The 19,750-nt window shown below is 37.0% G+C and overlaps 2 protein-coding genes across 2 annotated transcripts in view; both read right to left on the bottom strand.

Moving 5' to 3' along the window:
- Positions 1-285, bottom strand: part of LOC140166980 (uncharacterized) — a 185,802-nt gene extending 185,517 nt beyond the window's left edge. Inside the window, exon 1 of the mRNA XM_072190462.1 lies at positions 267-285. Coding sequence (XP_072046563.1) covers positions 267-285 — 19 coding nt within the window. The remainder of the gene's footprint in view (positions 1-266) is intronic.
- A 5,367-nt stretch (positions 286-5,652) lies between these two features.
- LOC140166979 (tenascin-R-like) overlaps positions 5,653-19,750 on the bottom strand; it is a 65,443-nt gene continuing 51,345 nt past the window's right edge. The window contains exons 8-12 of the mRNA XM_072190461.1: positions 12,947-13,207; positions 11,342-11,449; positions 6,912-7,091; positions 6,429-6,674; positions 5,653-6,011 (exon numbers count right to left, since the gene is read on the bottom strand). Of these exons, the coding sequence (XP_072046562.1) occupies positions 5,653-6,011; positions 6,429-6,674; positions 6,912-7,091; positions 11,342-11,449; positions 12,947-13,207 (1,154 nt within the window). The remainder of the gene's footprint in view (positions 6,012-6,428; positions 6,675-6,911; positions 7,092-11,341; positions 11,450-12,946; positions 13,208-19,750) is intronic.

Below are 19,750 nucleotides of genomic sequence, written 5' to 3'. Positions count from 1 at the left end.
TCGTCATGTAAAAACAAATATGATAAGGAATAATTATCACCATCTAGGATAATTTGTTACCTAGAAAACATAGCGAAATAGGTCATGGTCATGATCAATAGGCTGCACCTTCATTACTGAATTTGGTCAGGAAAGAAGCATTATAGACAGTGCAAACTATATTCCTTATTTGACTTGTTTTTACATGAGAAGCAAATTTGAGACCATTTTGGTTGAATTGAAGCATTTTTTTCATTTTTGACCCCTTTGTGGCCCTAAAAACTGACCACCCCCAACTTTGACCATTTTGCTTATAACTCATGAATAGGTAGGTTAAGGTTGGTCTGAACCCTGGAATTATGGAAAAAGTGGTTTGAAGCCATGTAAGGGTCAAGTAGAGGTCAACACAGGGGTCAAAATTTCAAACTTGGTCAAATTTGGTTAAACACAACCAAAGTGTTCCTCTCGTCTCAATGATTCAGAAAAAGTACCGTTTAAGGTTGGTCTGAACCCTGGAATTATGGAAACTTTCGGGCCTCATAACTGCCCAATTGTTGGTGTAAAGTATATAAAAGTATACATATTTAGAATGGCAAAGACTTGATAAGTTCATCTGTGAGGTCAAATTTGGGCCAAAATGCTCATTTTTGGCCCAAAATCCCAAAAAACGTTTTTTTGGCATCGTAAAACGTAACAAAAAAATTCTTGGGCCAAAATTTTTTTAAATTAATTTTAAAAAACTAGATAAAAACTAGATAAAAATATCTAGGAGACGTTTTTTCATTTTTTTTTAATTTCGACCAACTGCGAGAACTAGAATTGCGCGGTTCTCGACCGGCACAGTTCTCGACGCAAAGCGTCGCCCGCAATGCCTCAACCTTGACGCCCATCATTTTAACCGGTGCAATTTCACTTGACCCCAAAATGACCTTCACATTATTTGCCTCACTAAGGAACCTGCAGCAGTCTATGGTGATTTGACCCCAGATGACCCCGAATGACCCCAAAATGACCTTGACATTTTTGCCTCATTTCAGTGGTCGTCCCCACAAAATTTCATGAACCTGCTACGATCTATGGCGATTTGACCTTGGATGACCTTGGATGACCCCAAAATGACCTTGACATTTTTTTTCTTCCTACAGTAGTCGTTCCCACCAAATTTCATGAACCTGCAACAATATATGGCAATTTGACCCTGGATGACCCCAAATGACCTCACAATGACTTTGCGATTACGCACATTTTGCGCTGAAAAGCAAATCAGGCCAAGAACCTCTGACTGTGCAATTCTCCACCAAGTTTCATCACTGTGCCTCGTACAGATCTCCAGATAATCTGTGCAATTAGGTTCTTAATTACCATATTTTGCGACGTAAACCTGCTAAAATTTGGAGGCCACCAATTGCCACCCCTCCACCAAATTGCATCACTATACGCCTTACCAGTTCCGAGAAATTGCACTTGCAAGCTCAGACGGACAGACGGACGGACGGACAGACAGACAGACGGACGGAAGGACGGACAACCAGGAAACATAATACCTTCGTTGGAGGCATAAAAATTGTCAAAAAATGCTGGATTTTCAAAAAAATCATAAAAAAGCCCAAATTTCAAATATTTTTGGTGAAGTTGGTCAAAATTCAAAAAAATAAAAAAACAGCTCCTAGATATTTGTATCTAGTTTTTAAAAATTAATTTAAAAAAAAAGAAGTGGGCCAAAAACTGTTATTTTGGGCCAAATTTGCCCTCACAGATGAACTTATCAAGTCTTTGCCATTCTAAATATGTATACTTTTATATACTTTACACCAACAATTGGGCAGTTATGAGGCCCGAAAGTTTCCATAATTCCAGGGTTCAGACCAACCTTAAACGGTACTTTTTCTGAATCATTGAGACGAGAGGAACACTTTCGTTGTGTTTAACCAAATTTGACCAAGTTTGAAATTTTGACCCCTGTGTTGACCTCTACTTGACCCTTACATGGCTTCAAACCACTTTTTTTAATTTTGGGAACCTGTCAGATCTGGTAAAAGACAACCTTAGACACCCTAAAAAAATAAGTGTCTTTAAATCCCAGAGGGATGCAAACTAAGCCCTCTTACATCCCAAACTATAACAAGTTCTATTCCCTCCCTCTATCACAAAGAACCATAGTTTGACTCTTTTTCCTTACCAGTATGTACATCGATAGTTGCAGGCGAACTTTCAGCATATGCTTCAGCACTACTTGCAAATGAATACACAAGAAACAAATAATCTGAGTTTAATTTCAAGTCGCCAATCATTACAGAGGTATCACACACCGAGCCATATTCATAGAGTTGTCCGCACTCTAGGTAGGTGATGCGGTAACAAATTGCTCCGGCTCCAGCCATCCATGCTAAATACACACCATCAGCTGATGTTCCAACTGGTGGACTCATTGGCCTCATCAGTCCAGTTGGCTCTCCAGGCACTATAATAGGAAACATAAGATTATGAAATCTTCAACATGTTTTCTGCCTCATTTCAGACTTTTTAGCACACAAAAAAGTGGCATTTAGGCCAACAAAAAAAAACAAGTTTGTTTCCTGTAGCGCGCACGCATTTTGTTTTCGACGGCTTATTGTGCGCATTTGAATTTTTTTCACTTTCAAAGAAAAAAAAGAAATAAAACGGAACAATCACAAAAAAATAATATAAAACACTACTGGAGTAAACATTTACACATTACACAACAAACGAGCATAGTGAAAAACTACTGCAGGTTGAAAGGAGGTCATAAATAGGATTTTTTTTGTGTCGGAGAAACCCACTGTAAATTCCCATTCCAATTTGCAGCGGAAAGGGTATTTTTTTCCATTTCAAGACATGGATTTAAAAAAATGCATTTTGCATTTGACTTTTGGACCTGCTACAGGAAACAAACATGTTTTTTGGCCTTATATTGAGTGAATTTCACAATTTTCACAATTTTTGTGATGAAATGACATGGATGCATGATTAATTTCTTGTATTACTGATTATCTTTAAAAAAAAGGTTTAATTAGTTAAAATTTGTGTAATTTGGTTGTGTTTGCTATTTTCAAGTCCTGCTAATCTAAGGAGGTCAAGCCCACTTACCTCCTTTTGAGATAAACACAATGTGTTGAAAGATTCCACTTAACTCCCTTTTAGATCTAGGGTGCTCAATTACGTTACCTTTTTAATGACCATTTTAGTCCTAAAATGGCCTCAAATTAGGTTATAGCAACATTTGTAGCTCATTTATTAATTTATTTATCATATGTATAGCATGGTCCTTTCAAAAATATAATGTCCCTGTGACCGGAAAATACTTACATGTGCGAGTATTTCTCTGTAATTTCGTTTCTGGGCTCAAGCCTAGTGTGATCACCTCAACTTTGTAAAGACTACCAGGATTCAAATTCACAAAGGTGACCCTACGGGCATCATTGATTGACAACGATTGGAAACTGCCAGCCACTATGTTGTTGTCCTGATCACGAAGTGATACGGTATATCCAGTAGCCGCATTATTAGTACTGCAAAACGTGATTTCAATGCTTGTGGAGGTATGACGAAGGAGACTGATGTAGCCACCACTGGCACAAGCTGAGGACAAAAACACAAGAAGTATAATAACAAAGAGTACACCTTAAGTATAGGCTTAATTTGAAAATCAAACTGAACATAAAAATGTCAAAAAAGTTAGTTCTAATCCTTTTAACTCCCGTAAAAATTAAGAAAAAGTGATCCTTCACACTCACTCAAGTATACCATTTTCCACCCTGATTTGGCAGTGACGTCAAAGTGTTCAGGCAGTCGTTCTGCACACACGCATCTATGCGGCGTCTTTAAGCACGTCTGTGTGTATGCCAGTGCTTTGAGCGAACACAAGCGATTTGTAGCTGCACCCAATGAAATGCACACCAATGTCACTGCCACATCAGGGTGGGAAATGCTTTAGCTACCAATCAAATCACAATTGTCTCCACTCCTGCATGTTACTCCCATTCTACATATTGAAAAAGATGATACTAGTCACATTCACTCCCGTATCTCTCATAAGAGCCCAGGAGAAGCGGTTACAATTTTTGACAACATGCATACTCAAACGATTCATAATATCTCATAGGGAGTGAACAAGTGTACAATCACACTTGGAAATTTCCCTGTGAGTGACTTTTTTATTCTCTACACCAGTGGTTGCCAAAGAGTCATGACATCTTTGGGGTTGTAGGCTATTTGAAAAAGAGTCACAAGCAAAACCCTTACCATAGAAAATCATGAAGGTGGCAGTATAAATGTAAAGGAAAATTTAACTCAACTATAAATTGCATTTTCTAAAGTTGCATTTTGTACCTGAATCAACTCATGCTACAGGCAATTTAGCCCTGGGGATTTAGCAGTAAGCAACTTTTGAACAAGTTGAAGTAATTTCAGGTCAAGCTAAGCTGAAGTGAAAGTTAGTGTTAGTTAATAAGCTGGACGACTCAAACGTTTCTCTCACTCATCCTCCACCCAGGTTATCTGCGGGTATATACCATAATATAATAGTTTGTGGGTCCCACACAACAAAAATTTGGTCCCTTGTGAAAAAGTTTGAGAACTGCTGCTCTAGATCCAAGTACAGCATGTGCTCCTTTAAACACCCACAATGCATGTTCCAATTCCCATTTCCCATTTCCCATCCAACAATGTTTTCATCTTCCAGAACGTGTTATTTTTTACTGCCTGCACAAATAATTGGACCCTTATCAATGGGCTATTCCAGAAGAAATTCATACAGCCCCTATGGAAGACATAATCTTTCACACAAAGAGTGTAAATTTCAAAACCTCCAAACACAGAGTGTATTAAATTTCAAATGGGGTTATACCTAAATGGGCGACTCCCATTTTAAATATACACCCCCTATTTGAGAAATTAAGGTCATGTCATTCATAGGGGTGTATGGATTTCAACTGGAATAGCCCAATTCACACAACTTCAAGTATCGTATTGTATATAGTATCTAATGTTCATTTAATTTTTAGTATTAGAAATAAGCCAAAATTTTCAAGACCAGTTTGGGCCTTAGGGTCTACAAATCTACAAATTTTTCCATCACCAATTGAGCACAACTTTATTACTTGCTCATTGTATTTGGATGTGTGCGAAAATTGCATACATCGCTCGTAAATAGCACACAAGTATGTACGTATACCATACTCATGAGCATCCATGAGTTCCAGCGTGGTTTGTTTACAACCAGAAAACCAGGTATTAACATTGTTTATGTCCTGCTATCAACCAATCACGTATGCTGTTTTATAGGGCGTATGTATGAATTAGAGTTTAATGGCAGTGCATCAGTTGTTTTGAGGGTATTGTGAAATATCAAAATATTGTGCTCTGGAAGTGAGGTATTCCAAGGTCCAAAGCACAATGTTTAGATATTTCACAATACCCGAAAAATTACTGATGCAAAGTCATTAATTCATAATCATCACATTTCACTTTTGTGCAATCATGCAATGTCCAAATACAGAGGCTATAAGGTTATGAATTTATGACAATCAGCAATCAATAATTGATTCTCTGATTCTTACTAAATTTGGAAAATCTGTATCGAAAATTGACACATACAAACAAAAATGTTAAATTTGTGTTTGATTTTTTCCTGCTTTAGCTCCAATACCTGCATCAGCTCTGATTTTTTCCTGCATTATCTTTATTTTTTCCTGCTTTGTACATACCTAGTGTAATATTTCCTGAGGCTTGTTCACTTGACTCCTCACCGCTGTATGCTCTTACAGAAAATGTATAAAATTCACCAGCAGTTAAGCCATCAAATATGACAGTGAGAGGCAGATCACTTGCTTGCAGGTTATCAAATCTTTGTATCTGTGGCTTGAAACCATCTGCCAGCAAGTACTCAATGGTAATAGCATCAAATTCTGACAACGTTGGGTCGGGTCCGTTTACAACGACGGCAAAAGTGGTCTGGTCATGGTAACCTATGACACCTTGATAGGCCTTGATAATAGTTGGCTTCTGTGGCACTGCAAAAAAAGACATAAGGTTAGCAACTATTTTAAACTGTTGCGATTTGGTAGTTCATAGCATCTTGTGAATGGTAGTGAACATTGGCAAAAATTGCATTGATCATTTCATAGCGAGTGTGTAGAAGAATTCAAATATCACAGATATACTTTAATAGATCCAGTGGTTCTTGAGTTATGTTGTAAAGAGGGCTGAAACATCAAGGGAATTTAGGGTATTACCATTCCACATAATCTGGAACAAATTATGATGCATCAGGCTCATTATGATAGAAATGATTGAATGTTTTGGTTTGTTCCATAAATATGTTTGTTCCAAAAATGTCAAAAATCTTTAATTCTATGAATTATAGGTATTACCATTTCATGATATCATTAAAATTGTTTTCAAATACCTGCTACATATATAATACTTACATGTATTCTGGAAAACTTTATCGATGATTAGATGTTGTGCACCGATATCTCTTGTCAGTATGATTTTGTACAATCTGCCTGGGAATAAACCTGGCAATATCTCAGTTGAGCCAGCTAAGGTGATAGGTGAGGCTTTACCATTTGAAGCGGTGCTAGATGGAGAATAATCCAAAATATTGCTGGACCCAAGCCCCGATAACGAGATTGAAGTTGAGGTATATCCGGTAATTCTAATAATTTGAGCACCTATATACACAAAAATATCAAGTAATTGCTTTAAAGGAGAATGGTCCAGTTTATCATACATTAGAGTATTGGGAAAAGATACTATTTTCTGCTTCCTATTTTGCCTGTATCTCAGCTAGAGCTGTCACAGTGACATCTCTTACCTGTTGTCATGGCTACAGCGGCACTTGGATCACTAAATGTGACCAAACCTGAGTCAGCTACTTCAGCCAGAGTTGTCACAGTGACATCCCTTACCTGTTGTCATGGCTACAACAGCACTTGGATCACTGAATGTGACCAATCTTGAGTCAGCTTCTTCAACCCCAGCTGTCACAGTGACATCGTACTCTGTTAACTCTGCCAAGCCAGTAATGTCAACTTCTGTTATTGGGTGTGCAACCCTCTTTGACACTAAACGAAGGAGACTATTAGGATCTGCAAAGAGTAGTTAAAATCAAAGGGGGATATTTTTGGTACAAAATAGTTTACATGCTCCACCAAAGGGGCAATTCCAGGTGAAATCCCTGCACCCCCTATGGAAGACATGAACTGAATCTCCTACAAAGGGGTGTAAATTTCAAGGTAGCCCAATTTGAAATTACACTCCCTGTGTGGAAGATTAAGGTCATGTTTTCCAGGGGGTGTATGGATATCAACTGCAATAGCCCAATAATCATGAAGTATAAATAATTATAATTATTCATGGAAATATTGAAAATAACTTGGTCTGTAAGTGTTGATGGCAATCCCAAGTGTTGATTCTTATTGTGAGCATGCTTGCCAAATTTGATAAAATTGCTTGTGAGACAATAAAGGTATAAAAATATTTTGCAGTAAACCTTTGACGAGCACATACTACTGCAAACCCAGAGCTAACAACATGTACGGCGCAATGTTCATTCATGAATTCAGCCTCAGCAACTAATCAAGAGACAAGTGCACGTCTTAAGTTCAACGCAGTTAATATGTGATGTACGCTTAAAATACAGTCTCGTCAAAGGTTTACTGCAAAATATTATAACATCTATTTTTAACTTGCATTCATATCAACTGTCAGATTTTGTCTTTGTTCAGACTGTCGCCCACTTGTACCATTTATTAGCATTATCATGCTTTTGCACAGTGCCGCCGAGAGCCATTACGGGCCCGGGGGCAATGTGAACGCACGGGCCCCTTTGATCAGTGATGACGGTGCAGGACTTCATAAGTGTGTGGGTGTGTGTGGCGGTGGCATAAATTTCTTTGTAACATGGGGGAGGGAGGTTGGTGTAAAATCCTTGAACATATGTTGCAGCGGAGCGAAAGTAGCATGTTTAGCTGGGCAACCCATGGGTAAAACGTGACACTGATAACGCATTCGACGTGCCCATGGGGGCATATGACGGGGCCGAAGTATGCAAACTAGTAGGCCTTTATATTCTCACCAAAATCGAGAAAGAGCTCGATGCACATCAGGTAGGATTATACAGAGACGATGGGCTTGCAGTGTTAAAGAACCACTCAGGCCCTCAAGCAGAACGTAAACGTAAAAAAATCATACGTATATTTCAGTCTCTGAACCTCAAAATAACTGTGGAGACAAACCTGAAATCAGTGAACTACCTCGACATAAACATGAACTTGGCAACCGGCGTGCACCAACCGTACAAGAAACCAAATAATGAGCTAATGTACATTAACAAACAGTCCAACCATCCTCCACAAATCATCAAGCACATCCCTGCCGCCATAGAAAAGAGAATCAACAGGCTATCATCGAACCAAAGAACATTTGAAAAAGCTGCACCATGCTACAACGAAGCACTGAAATCCAGCGGATACGACGGATCCATCAAATTCAGCAGCAACAAAGAAGACAACAGGAAAACGAGAAAGAAGAAGAACCGCTCAAGGAAGATAATATGGTTTAACCGCCTTACAGCAAGAACGTAAAAACAAATGTCGGCGGAACATTCATCAAACTGATAAACAAGCACATTACCCGAGGGCACAAGTTGCACAAGATATTTAATCGCCATAATACCAAGGTTAGCTACAGATACAAAAAAAATATGAGGTCAATAATCAAGTCACACAATAATAAGGTCATCAAAATAAGGACTCATAAACAAACCGAAACCGCAAGGAAATGCAACTGTAGAATCAAAGCAAATTGTCCCCTCCGTGGAGAATGCTTGATTGAAGCAATAGTGTACAAGGCTACTGTAACATCTGATGTGGAATCTAAAGTATACATGTACATAGGACTTTCAGGAGGACCGTTCAAAGATCGATTCCGTAACCATACGAAGTCCTTCAGACACGAGAAATATGAAAAGGAAACTGAACTTTCAAAACATGTTTGGAACCTTAAAAGAAGTAGGCCTAATTCCAATTATGAAATCATCTGGGAAATAGTTAAGCAATCAAACACTATGATACGAGAATCCGGTCAATGCAATCTTTGTCTAGAAGAAAAACTTTATATTCTAAAAATGTCAGAAGAAACCCTCCTAAACAAAAAATCCGAACTTATCTCAAAATGTCGCCACGCAAGAAAAAAAAGAAGTAGGCGCAATTAAGTTGTTGTTTTGATTTTTGATTTGCGGTGCCATTAAATTTTCGCGAAATTTACATCTATTTAGCGTGAGGCCTATCCCGCGTGGGTCGACTTTGCGTATGTTTCATATCCACGCGTCTTTATGCGTCGGCCTATCCGCGTAGGCCTACTTTGCGTATATTTTTTCGGTTCCGTAATCAAGGATCATAACAACAACAGAGCAATAGTCTGACGATCGCCGTGAGGCGTGAAACTACTAGTTACTAAATGCTGAATATTATTTAGCCAAAATTGTTTTATTAAATTAGCTCTACCTTGTTAAAAATTGGTATTGAGCACTGTGAAACGACTATCGAGTGACTATTTATGTTATACATACATTTACGCACGCGATCAACGTGCCACATATGTACACGCAAGAAACCAGGCTAAGCCGACGCAGCACACGCTGAACTTCAAAGCTAGTGCCAGTGACTCGAGGTAGATACAGCCTGTCTCAAAAAAAATTGTGCAAGTGAAAAACGCCCTCTTTGGCAATTAGAAAATACTGTTGTGACATAATGCTTACATCAATGTCACGGGCGCAATCTTAGCTCTCAAATGCCGTTTGTTCTGTTCAATTTGCTTGTTCCAATTTCAAGATATGCCTATTTAATAATGAAAGGGTAAAATCACAATTGTGCCACTTTTACTAGGGAAGAGAGCTGTACATGTAAATCAATGATAGCTGATGTTGATGCGTCTAATGCACTCCCCCTTTCGGGAAGCACGCATTAGACGCATCAACATCAGCACGCATGCATTAGTTTGTCTAATATCTCTCCCAACAAGTAATATGCGTTCATTAACCTATAACATGTATAAGTGCGCAATATTTGCTTGTCTTTTAACATGTCTTAAGTGACTTAGAGAACAGTATTTACCATGATAAAATCATTGACATGCACATGCAGAATGTGAAATCCATTTTTACAACAGAATGTGAAATATTTATTTATCTTGTAATTTCTTTTAAGTGGAAAAAGGGAATCATCATTCCTGCATCATGATAAAACAGTAAAAACAGTCAAAAACTTTTTGTATTGTGTATTCTTTTGATTTTATGAAGGAACTCTTGATAAGCTTGATGCTATCACTGTTATATGTAAAGCTCTCTTCCATAGTAAAAGTGGCACAATTGTGATTTTACCCTTTCGTCTTTAACTAAACATATCTCGAGATTAAAACAAGAAAATTGAACAGAACAAACGGCATTTGAGAGCTAAGACTACACCCTTGACGTTGGTGTAAGCATTATTTCGCAACGGTATTTCCTAATTGCCAGAGAGGGCGCTTTTCACTTGCACAATTTTTTTTGAGACAGGCTGTATATAAACTTTAGATATTTCGGCCTTTTAACATCAGGTGTGCTTAGATAGTAACCTACTCTTGAAAGTAACTTATTTTTGACCTAGCCATTAAATTACTACATGTACATGCGAGTAGGTGTCCACACATGCCTAACTTATAAGTTCACTCATAAGGCCACGTCCGACCGACCGTGTACCCTGGTCCCGACCGTGTCTTTTTTTCTTTCTTTTTTTTATTATTATAATTTTTTTTGGGCATCGATGGGACATCTTATAAAACAGTGGTTAGTATAAATTTAAAGAAAGAAAATGCAAAGAAAATGAACAGTATAACATGCAGAACCATCTCAAGAGTTAACCAGTAAAGTGCTGTGTGTTTTGACTCATTTACCAGTCTTCAAATTGTCAGTTTCAAGTGCAATATCTGTAAAAAATAAAAAATAAAAAATCCGACCTACCGACCCAACTGTTTCATAAGCCTCTATGGACAAACAAACAATTTTTTTTTTTTTTGGCCCAAGTAAGCTCAGTGTCCTTCAAAGGTAAATTATGCACAATCACAATAGGATAGGCCAATCCAGTCCTATTATGGTCAAAATAAGATCATATGTACTTGCGAGTTACTTTTAAGTCTTGTTCACACAGGCTTTGCATTCAAAAGTAGCGCATTAAGATATCTTACATGTATAGCCGTCAACTGTAAGCTCGCAAGTAGTTACTTGCAAGCCTGATAGGTCAAGAGTTCAATGTGTCCCAAAAGCATCCTACAATAAATTTGTAATGCAGTTGATACCTACCTGTTGCAGTGACTTCATAATGTGTAGCCCCAGCTGAGCCGATCCAATTGACACGAAATCCATCCTGGAATGCGTACACCAAAACTGGTGTTCCGGGGGCGTTGGGAGCTGAGGAAACACATATACACACTCAAAAATAAGAATAAGATATTGTTTGGGTTTAGCATTAACTCTTATAATCCTTCACAAGAAAAGAAAGCAAATTTCATACTGCAATACTTATTACTAGCAATTTGAGACTATAAAAAAAGTTATTTTGTTAATTCCAATTTCAAAAGACAATGGGCTATTCCACTTCAAATTGATTTTTTGAAATTTGTGATATTATACACATTTTATGGCAAATAATTCAAAATTGATATTTATGAAATTTAAACAGTCCTCATAGTATATTGTATAAATCTGATGATATGTACTTAGAGTGTATGTAGCTGGGATGAAAAGCCATCCATCATAAGAAAATTTTGACCTTTCGTATTGAAGATCCAGAATTTTTCCCCAAAACTCCAAAAGAATGCAGGTCTTTTGGGGGGAAAATATCTTCAATACAAAAGGTCAAAATATTAAAATAATGGTTGGCTTTTCATCCCAGCTACATACAATTTAAATACATATCATTAGAATTAACAACTTTTGAACAAAGTGCTCAATCCCAAAAAGGGAGGGCATAATTATAAAAATTCAAAGAATTAGATTTATAAATTTTGTTTTGAGGACTGTTAAATATATAAAATATCAAATATCAAATTATAATAAATTGCCATAAAATTTGTATTATATCAAAAAAAAAAAAAAATCCAAATTATTTGATATCAGAAGGACATTCCTCATATTCCGAATGCAAATCGATATCTGATGCGCTCTTAGGTCCCACAAAAAATATGTGAAAATGTTGCTATCCGATCCCTTAAAGGTAAAAATAAAAAACCTCACAAAAATGTCCTGCTTTCCAGTATGTGCTTTATCAATTCATCAGCAAATACTTTGTTGTTTTACAGGACTAGAAATCTGTGGTAGTGAAAGCTAAAACATTTGGATTCTCGCAAAACACTCATTTACATATGAATGAACAACAACTTCCACAAGCCTCTCCGGCGGAGCGATTTGTCTTAATTCTTACACATAGTGATTTAACCCCATGGGCACTAATGTAATGCCTTTCTTACTGAGCCCCTGATTGGTTAATTACATGATATAATCATCTGAGTAACCAATCAAAATAGAGTTTTTAGATCTCTTGATACTTTAAGCTTTGTCCCCTGTCAGACCTACTTACTCTTCTTACCATATCTCTGTTGGCTAAAAACATAATTATAGTCCTCTTTGTAACCAATCAAAGTAGCTCTTAGAGACTGATAATTTGGCCAGTATAGTGCCCATAGGGTTAAGAAATAAACAGGTCGCCATGGTTAGTATGCACACAGATCCTGGAACTGTGGTATGCAACTGTGCAATCAGCAATCAATATTCAAAAATGCAGTATGTAGGTTGTATGGTATTTTAACAGCATTTATGGAACAGTTTGGTTGAAACAAAAATGGGGGAGTGTTTACTAGATTGGATCGAGGCGTAAATTAGAGAAAATATGGTAATTTAGTATCTTACTTGTGAAAACGGAGCAAGTTTGTTGAGGGTAGTTTCCACCAGTCAGTGTCACTCGAATTTCATACTGTGTAGCTGGCGACAGACCAGTAAATGTGTACAATCGTTCATAATCGGATGCTCTATTCTCATCCGGTCCAACTTGGATATTATTGCTGAATATCTCTAGTGTGTACAAGGATGCATCAGGAGCTTCATTGTAAGAGATGCTGACAGTTGTGCGAGTAACCTCTTTTATGTTGCAATGTCCCGCAACACCAGCCACTGCAGGGGAGAGAAAAATCATGTTAAAGAACAGTGACAAATTTACATTACGTTTCACTACCTGAAGTGATTTGATCAAAAATTGAATTCCTTCCTGAGGTTAGTATCTGTCAATGAGTTGACCAGATCACCAGGCTGTCATTATAGCTAGAGGCAGTATATGACACATGGGTTAATGAGTTTCATACAGTACAAGAAGTAATGGATTAAACTTTGCTCAGCGGTGCACGCTGATGTTTCGTTATTAATATGGCACGATGCGTGCACGCCTATGCACTGTGGATATATAGTGAGGAGATGCTGTATCAATTTTTAATAAAGGTCATGGCCGGGTTAACAATAGATGGGTCAGAATTGGGGAAAAATCAATAACTAACGGTACAATATTCAATAACTTGTTATAGAGGGCAGTGCGAATAAGATTTCTAAGATCCATGGTCGACTGGTCGTGCCTAATGTACATGTAATTCCACCTTTACGGGATAATACGAATGCGTTCCCAAAGTTAACCCAGAATATGGCATCATCGATGTACACATTGTCACTGCAAATATTGACTTCTGATTCTGGAAAAATACAGTAGGCCTACTAATTTTTTGGAATTAATAAAATATTAGTTTGTTTTGTAAATGAAACATAGCTAAATCCTGATCCTTTAGTTAGTCCTAACTAACAATAAAAGTTTAATTTTAAACAAATTTTTGAGAAAAAAATCATTACTGTAAACTCATTATAACATTTATAACTATCCATTCATGCATCAATGTTTCCAATAAACTTATGCCTGTAAGTATGCAATCGTTCTAATTAAATCAATTTCTGTGGTGTATCTAGACTATGCCATAGTCGAATTTTGATAAAAAATATATTATTATTAATTAATCAAGATGAACGCATTCCGTTGAACACAAAATGATACTGATGCTTATTAAGGGGTGTGGTATGAATGTTTGGACAGTATTTATTGTGGGACATTAGAGCACATCAAACATATATCGAATTGCATTCTGAATACGAAGAATGTCCTTCTGATATCAAATTCACAATGTAATACACATTTTATGGCAAATGATTAAAAATTGATATTTTTGATATTTAACAGTACTGAGTAAACTTTATAAATCTGATGATTTATACTTAAAGTGTATGTAGGTGGGATGAAAAGCCGACGATCAATTGAAAATTTTGAGCTTTCGTATTGAAGATATGGATTTTTTCCCCAAAACACAAAAAGAAAATAGGTCTTTTTGGGAAAAAAATCCATAACTTCAATTTGAAAGGTCAAAATTTTCAATTGATCGTCGGCTTTTCCTCCCAGCTACATACAGCTTAAGAATACGTCATTAGATTTACAAAATTTACTTCGAGTACTGTTAAATATCAAAAATATCAAATTTTAATAATATGTCATAAAATGTGTATTACATTGCGAATTTCAAAAAATCAAAATTATTTGATATCAGAAGGACATGCTTCGTTTTCAGAATGCAATTCGATATGTCTGATGTGCTCTAATGTCCCACAATAAATACTGTCCAAACGTTCAAAACACTCATTTCAGATCCCTTAAACATGTTAAAATTAAAGTGTTCAATAGTAAAATGGGTCATAAAGAGTTTATATAATTAGATGATTAGTGACAATAAAAGTTATTGAATGCAAAATATCTTGCATAATTATAATGGCTCACTTCAAACTAAACAATTCTGCCAGTATATTGATCGCGAAAGCCAGAGTAATAAAATCCGACTATGTACTTTGACTTCTAAGTAGAACTTTACCCCGGGACTTTGGTCTCTAAAAGAAACTGTCAATCATACTTGTTTATCAACCGCAAGTACTAAGCATGGTAGTATACGACGCGCTAAAATGTACATCCATGCATTACTGAGAGTTTAACTTTTGCGCCACCACAAACGGTGCCGCAACTTCCATAGATTGTTGGGTACGATGTAGTTAATGGTAAGGGCACATGCTTGGAGGATTTAAACAATAGCGTGATCTGGGCAACCAATCACATGCCAGATCCATTTAAAGATGCATTATATCATGGCCAATTTTAGTTAGGCCAGAAATTGGCCTAACTCTCCATAGAGTCATGTGTTAAAAATGTTAACCGCAAGTCAAAGTAAGTAGTCCACTTGGAATCTCGCAATCGACTAACTTCTATCATTAGGTCTTCCAAAAAAGACTACTATGCTGAGAAACTAGAGAATTGTAAAAATAACTCGAAACGAACATGGAATATTTTAAATTCTATTCTCGGTCGCCAACATAGGTCTGATCTTCCAACTATGTTTAACATCAATAACGTTTCAACTTCGGATTCTCAGCATATTGCAGATCATTTCAATTCATATTTTGTTAATATTGGGTCTAAATTAGCTGGCAAAATTCAACTACCAAATACTGATTTTCGTGAATTTTTAATTAATGCTCATTCTCCTGTTAACTCACTCTTTCTTTCACCCACCAACTTCGATGAAGTAGTCAATCTCTGTATGGCACTGAAGCCTGGAGCAAGCTGTGGTCATGATGAAATCAAACCCGAGGTTATTAAAGCAGTCAGCACCTCAATCGCAACCCCACTTGTCCATATTTTTAATTTATCCCTGTCTTCTGGTTTTGTTCCCCACCAACTCAAGATCGCTAAAGTTGTTCCCATTTTTAAAGATGGTGATCGCCACGATTCTTCCAATTATAGACCAATTTCAGTTCTTCCTGCTTTTTCAAAAATTCTTGAGCGTCTGGTCCACAAGAGGTTGTACAATTTTATTTCCCGATTTAATCTACTTCATAACTCACAATTTAACTTCATAACTCCCTTGGTATCTTCCTGGACCTCTCGAAGGCATTCGACACGGTTAACCATGATATTCTGTTCTCAAAACTCGCTCACTACGGTATTCGTGGGAATGCCTTCGATTGGTTCAGGAGTTACCTTACTGATAGATCCCAGTTTGTTAACTTTAATCATCGTAACTCAATTCATTTGAATACAAGTTGTGGAGTTCCACAGGGCTCGATCTTAGGACCCTTATTATTCATTTTATATATAAATGACATTGTGTTCTCAAGTAAATTTTTCTCATTTGTCATTTATGCTGATGACACTAATTTATTGGCTTCACATAAAAATCTCCATCACCTTATACATTCAGCTAATATTGAACTTGCAAAAATTTCCACATGGCTTAAAGTAAACAAACTTTCCTTAATATTAAAAAGACCACATATATGTTATTTAAAACAAACACAACTTTACGCATTACGTGATCCTGACACTATTTCAATCAATATTGAAAACAAACCTATCTCAAGGGTCTCTCACACAAAATTTCTCGGGATAATTCTTGATGATTCTCTAACATGGCATCAACATAACACTTATATTACAAATATTGTTTCGAAATATTCAGGTATTCTTTATCGTCTTAAACACATACTTTCTGGCTCAACATTATTTTCTCTTTATTCTAGTTTGGTTTTACCACATATTCAATATTGTAATATTATTTGGGCCGACAAGAATAATTGTAATTTACAATCTATTCATCTCAAACAAAAGAAAATTGTCCGTTTATGCACCAACTCACATTACCTTGCACACACACAACCTTTGTTTAAGAGATTAAATACACTAACCGTTTATGATATTCACAAACATCAAATTTCCCTCTTTATGTATAAGTTCAAAAGTAGTTTATATTTTATATTTTCACTGATTATTTTAAGAAGAGTAATACCTTCCATTCTTATGGAACCAGGTCAGCTGAATTGTATAGACCTCGCAACTTCAGAACAGATCTTGCAAATAACACAATTAAAAGACAGGGCCCATTAATATTGATCTCAATATTCGTAACTGTAACACCATTAAATGTTTTAGTAACCTGTATAAAGATTATCTTGTATCCCAATATGAGTTGTAATTAGATTGTTCGGGGTTTTATTTATAGATCATGTTGATTTCCAATCAATGATTCTCGTGACTTTGAGTCTTGTAACCATCTTTTATTATCTTGATTATATCGTATTGCCAACATATTTGTCTGTCTCACCTGTGCTGTCCTGTCTCGCTTTGCACATTGTAGTTTTGTCGCTTCATAATGTCTCTCGTCTTTACACGTAGTATTTAAGTATTAGTAGTTCTCTTAAAAATTTCTCTCAGGGTGGCCAAACTTGTACGAGCCTTGTGCTCTTTTTTGGTGATCCCTCCATTGTAATACCGTTTGTTTTGAAATATGATTCAATTGGTAAATAAAACTGAAACTGAAACTGAAACTTGGGAAGCTAACAAACAGAGGGAGTATGGTGACTGAAAATATCAGATGTGAAAATCTATCAATTGCACACATATTAATACAAATCAGTGTTTTATGCTTACCTAAATACATACCCTTCAAATAACCTTCACATAGTCTTTCATATTATAGCCTTTGAATGCTGTTTGAATGCTATACATATAATAGCCTTCAAATCATTACAATGCAGTTGAATACAGCAAATAGTATTAGAATATTATAGAATAGTCTTCGAATACTATTTAGTCTTCGCATAGTCCTCGCATAGTCTTCTATAGAGCCGAAATATGTAAATGAGTTGAAGACTATTTGAAGGCTATACTGAATAGTATTCGAAGACTATACGATGAATAGTATCCGAAGACTATATGAATAGTATTCATAAGGATTTTGATTGAAGATTGTTGCAGGCAGTTGAATGTGTAGATCTGAAGATTAATGAAGGCTACCACATCAGCCAGGGCATTCCCAACATGGATCTTTTAGGGGTCACAACTATACAATCAATGAATACAACAGCACAAATTGAATTAATTGAGCTAGATGGCCAATTTAATTCTTCTCTACCTCATCCTTTTCACTCTTAAGTGTACTTGAATAGTCCTACTTTCTGTATGCATCATGTGTAGCTGTCAACAAAACAATTAAACCTGATCAGTAAAGTGCACAATTTAAATATCTTGACTCTTTCCAAGCATATAACGTGATAAGAATCAACATACAGGTTTTGCATGTGCTCTACTGATCAGGATCTCTATCTTTACAATGGAAATTTTCATGCTTATACCTACAGCAAAAATAAAAGCACATGTCATGTGATGCAATCCCATCATCACGCGAGCACACATACACGGCCTGGGCCCGGGGCACGAAAAGCTTGGCCGGCCAAGGTAAACTCCTGTGGCAATTAGTGATCCCTGTCGCGCGCTTGTCTGCAGCACCCAAGAGGTCCGTGATTCAAAACCGCACCTGATAAAAAAATTTTCTCTCCTTTCTTACTAAATTTCCTTTCCCCTCACCAAAAAGCCCCTGCTTATAATTCAGTTAGGGTTAATGCAGCTGTTATTTGCGGATCCCTGCCTCCCAGGGCTAGTGGGGACGCAATTTTGGAAACTGCCCAGCTAAGTCATGGCGGGGCAGCCAATATTTTCTTGTACATCCCCAGGCAACTAGGGGGAGGGGGGGGCAGCCAATATTTTCTTGTACATCCCCAGGCAACTAGTCCCTGCCCCATGATCCCGGAGCAACCACCGGAATAGATCACAAAACATGCATGAATTACATGAGACTCAAATAATAATATCAAAGAACCTATAGATTCCCCCAGGTGAAATGCCCAGGTAAATGGGTACAGATCAGCGTTTCCCCCACTTACGACCCTGCACAGTCGAGTTCTTTTCAATAACATCCTGGGTAGATCCCCGGCCCTTTCTATGCGTATTACATTGATCCCCGTAAGTCCCGGCTATGTCCCGGTAGTGTGGCGACCAAATAAGTGGTCCCCGGCTGCTAAGTCCCTGCTATTGCCGGGTCCCGGGGGATGGGGATTGCAATTGACAGGTGCGAATACATGCATGTAAATGTCATCCCTTGAATAACATGGATATTTATGTTGCATCAGATCATGAAGGTAGTAGAGAAGGAGTGAGCTCGCGTTAAGCTCATTACGTGAATCCTATTGTATACACAATAGAGACAGATATACCTTTGATCTAATGATCATCGCCGATAATTTCTGGAATGACTCCGTCTCATGGGGGTTCATATTTAGTAACAAGTAAATCACGTAAGCAAAAACATGTATTATGGATGCGCATACATTTACTTAGCTGTTGAACTTGAATATTCATATTTCATTTAATACATGATGTTTTTTTACGATTAATATGTTGAAACATGTTGTTCCAGAATGTTTCTAAACAGTTTATTATGGAATAGTGCAGTTCGCACACATTTTAAGGACGGGTAAAATTGTTTTAACCACTGTTTTAAAAATACGAAGATCTTATTAAAATAAATTGCGCATTGATGAGTTGAATTATACTCCCATCAAACGAGATGTATCTCAGTGTTGCCCGGTACTGCCCGGGTTGGTCCGATTTTATTTGTTTACCCAAAACTTTTAACAATTGTTCCTCCCCCGAGGTTTCAAAATAAACCGCGTCTTTAGCCCTCTTTTAAACTAGCCAATAAAAGAGATGTAAAGCATAATGTGCATCATTTTCATCAAGTTAGAATG

Source organism: Amphiura filiformis, chromosome 12, assembly GCF_039555335.1.
Source record: "Amphiura filiformis chromosome 12, Afil_fr2py, whole genome shotgun sequence".
Lineage (NCBI taxonomy): Eukaryota > Metazoa > Echinodermata > Ophiuroidea > Amphilepidida > Amphiuridae > Amphiura > Amphiura filiformis.
The sequence above is the reverse complement of the archived record's forward strand: the minus strand, read 5'-3'. Positions and strand labels throughout refer to the sequence as shown.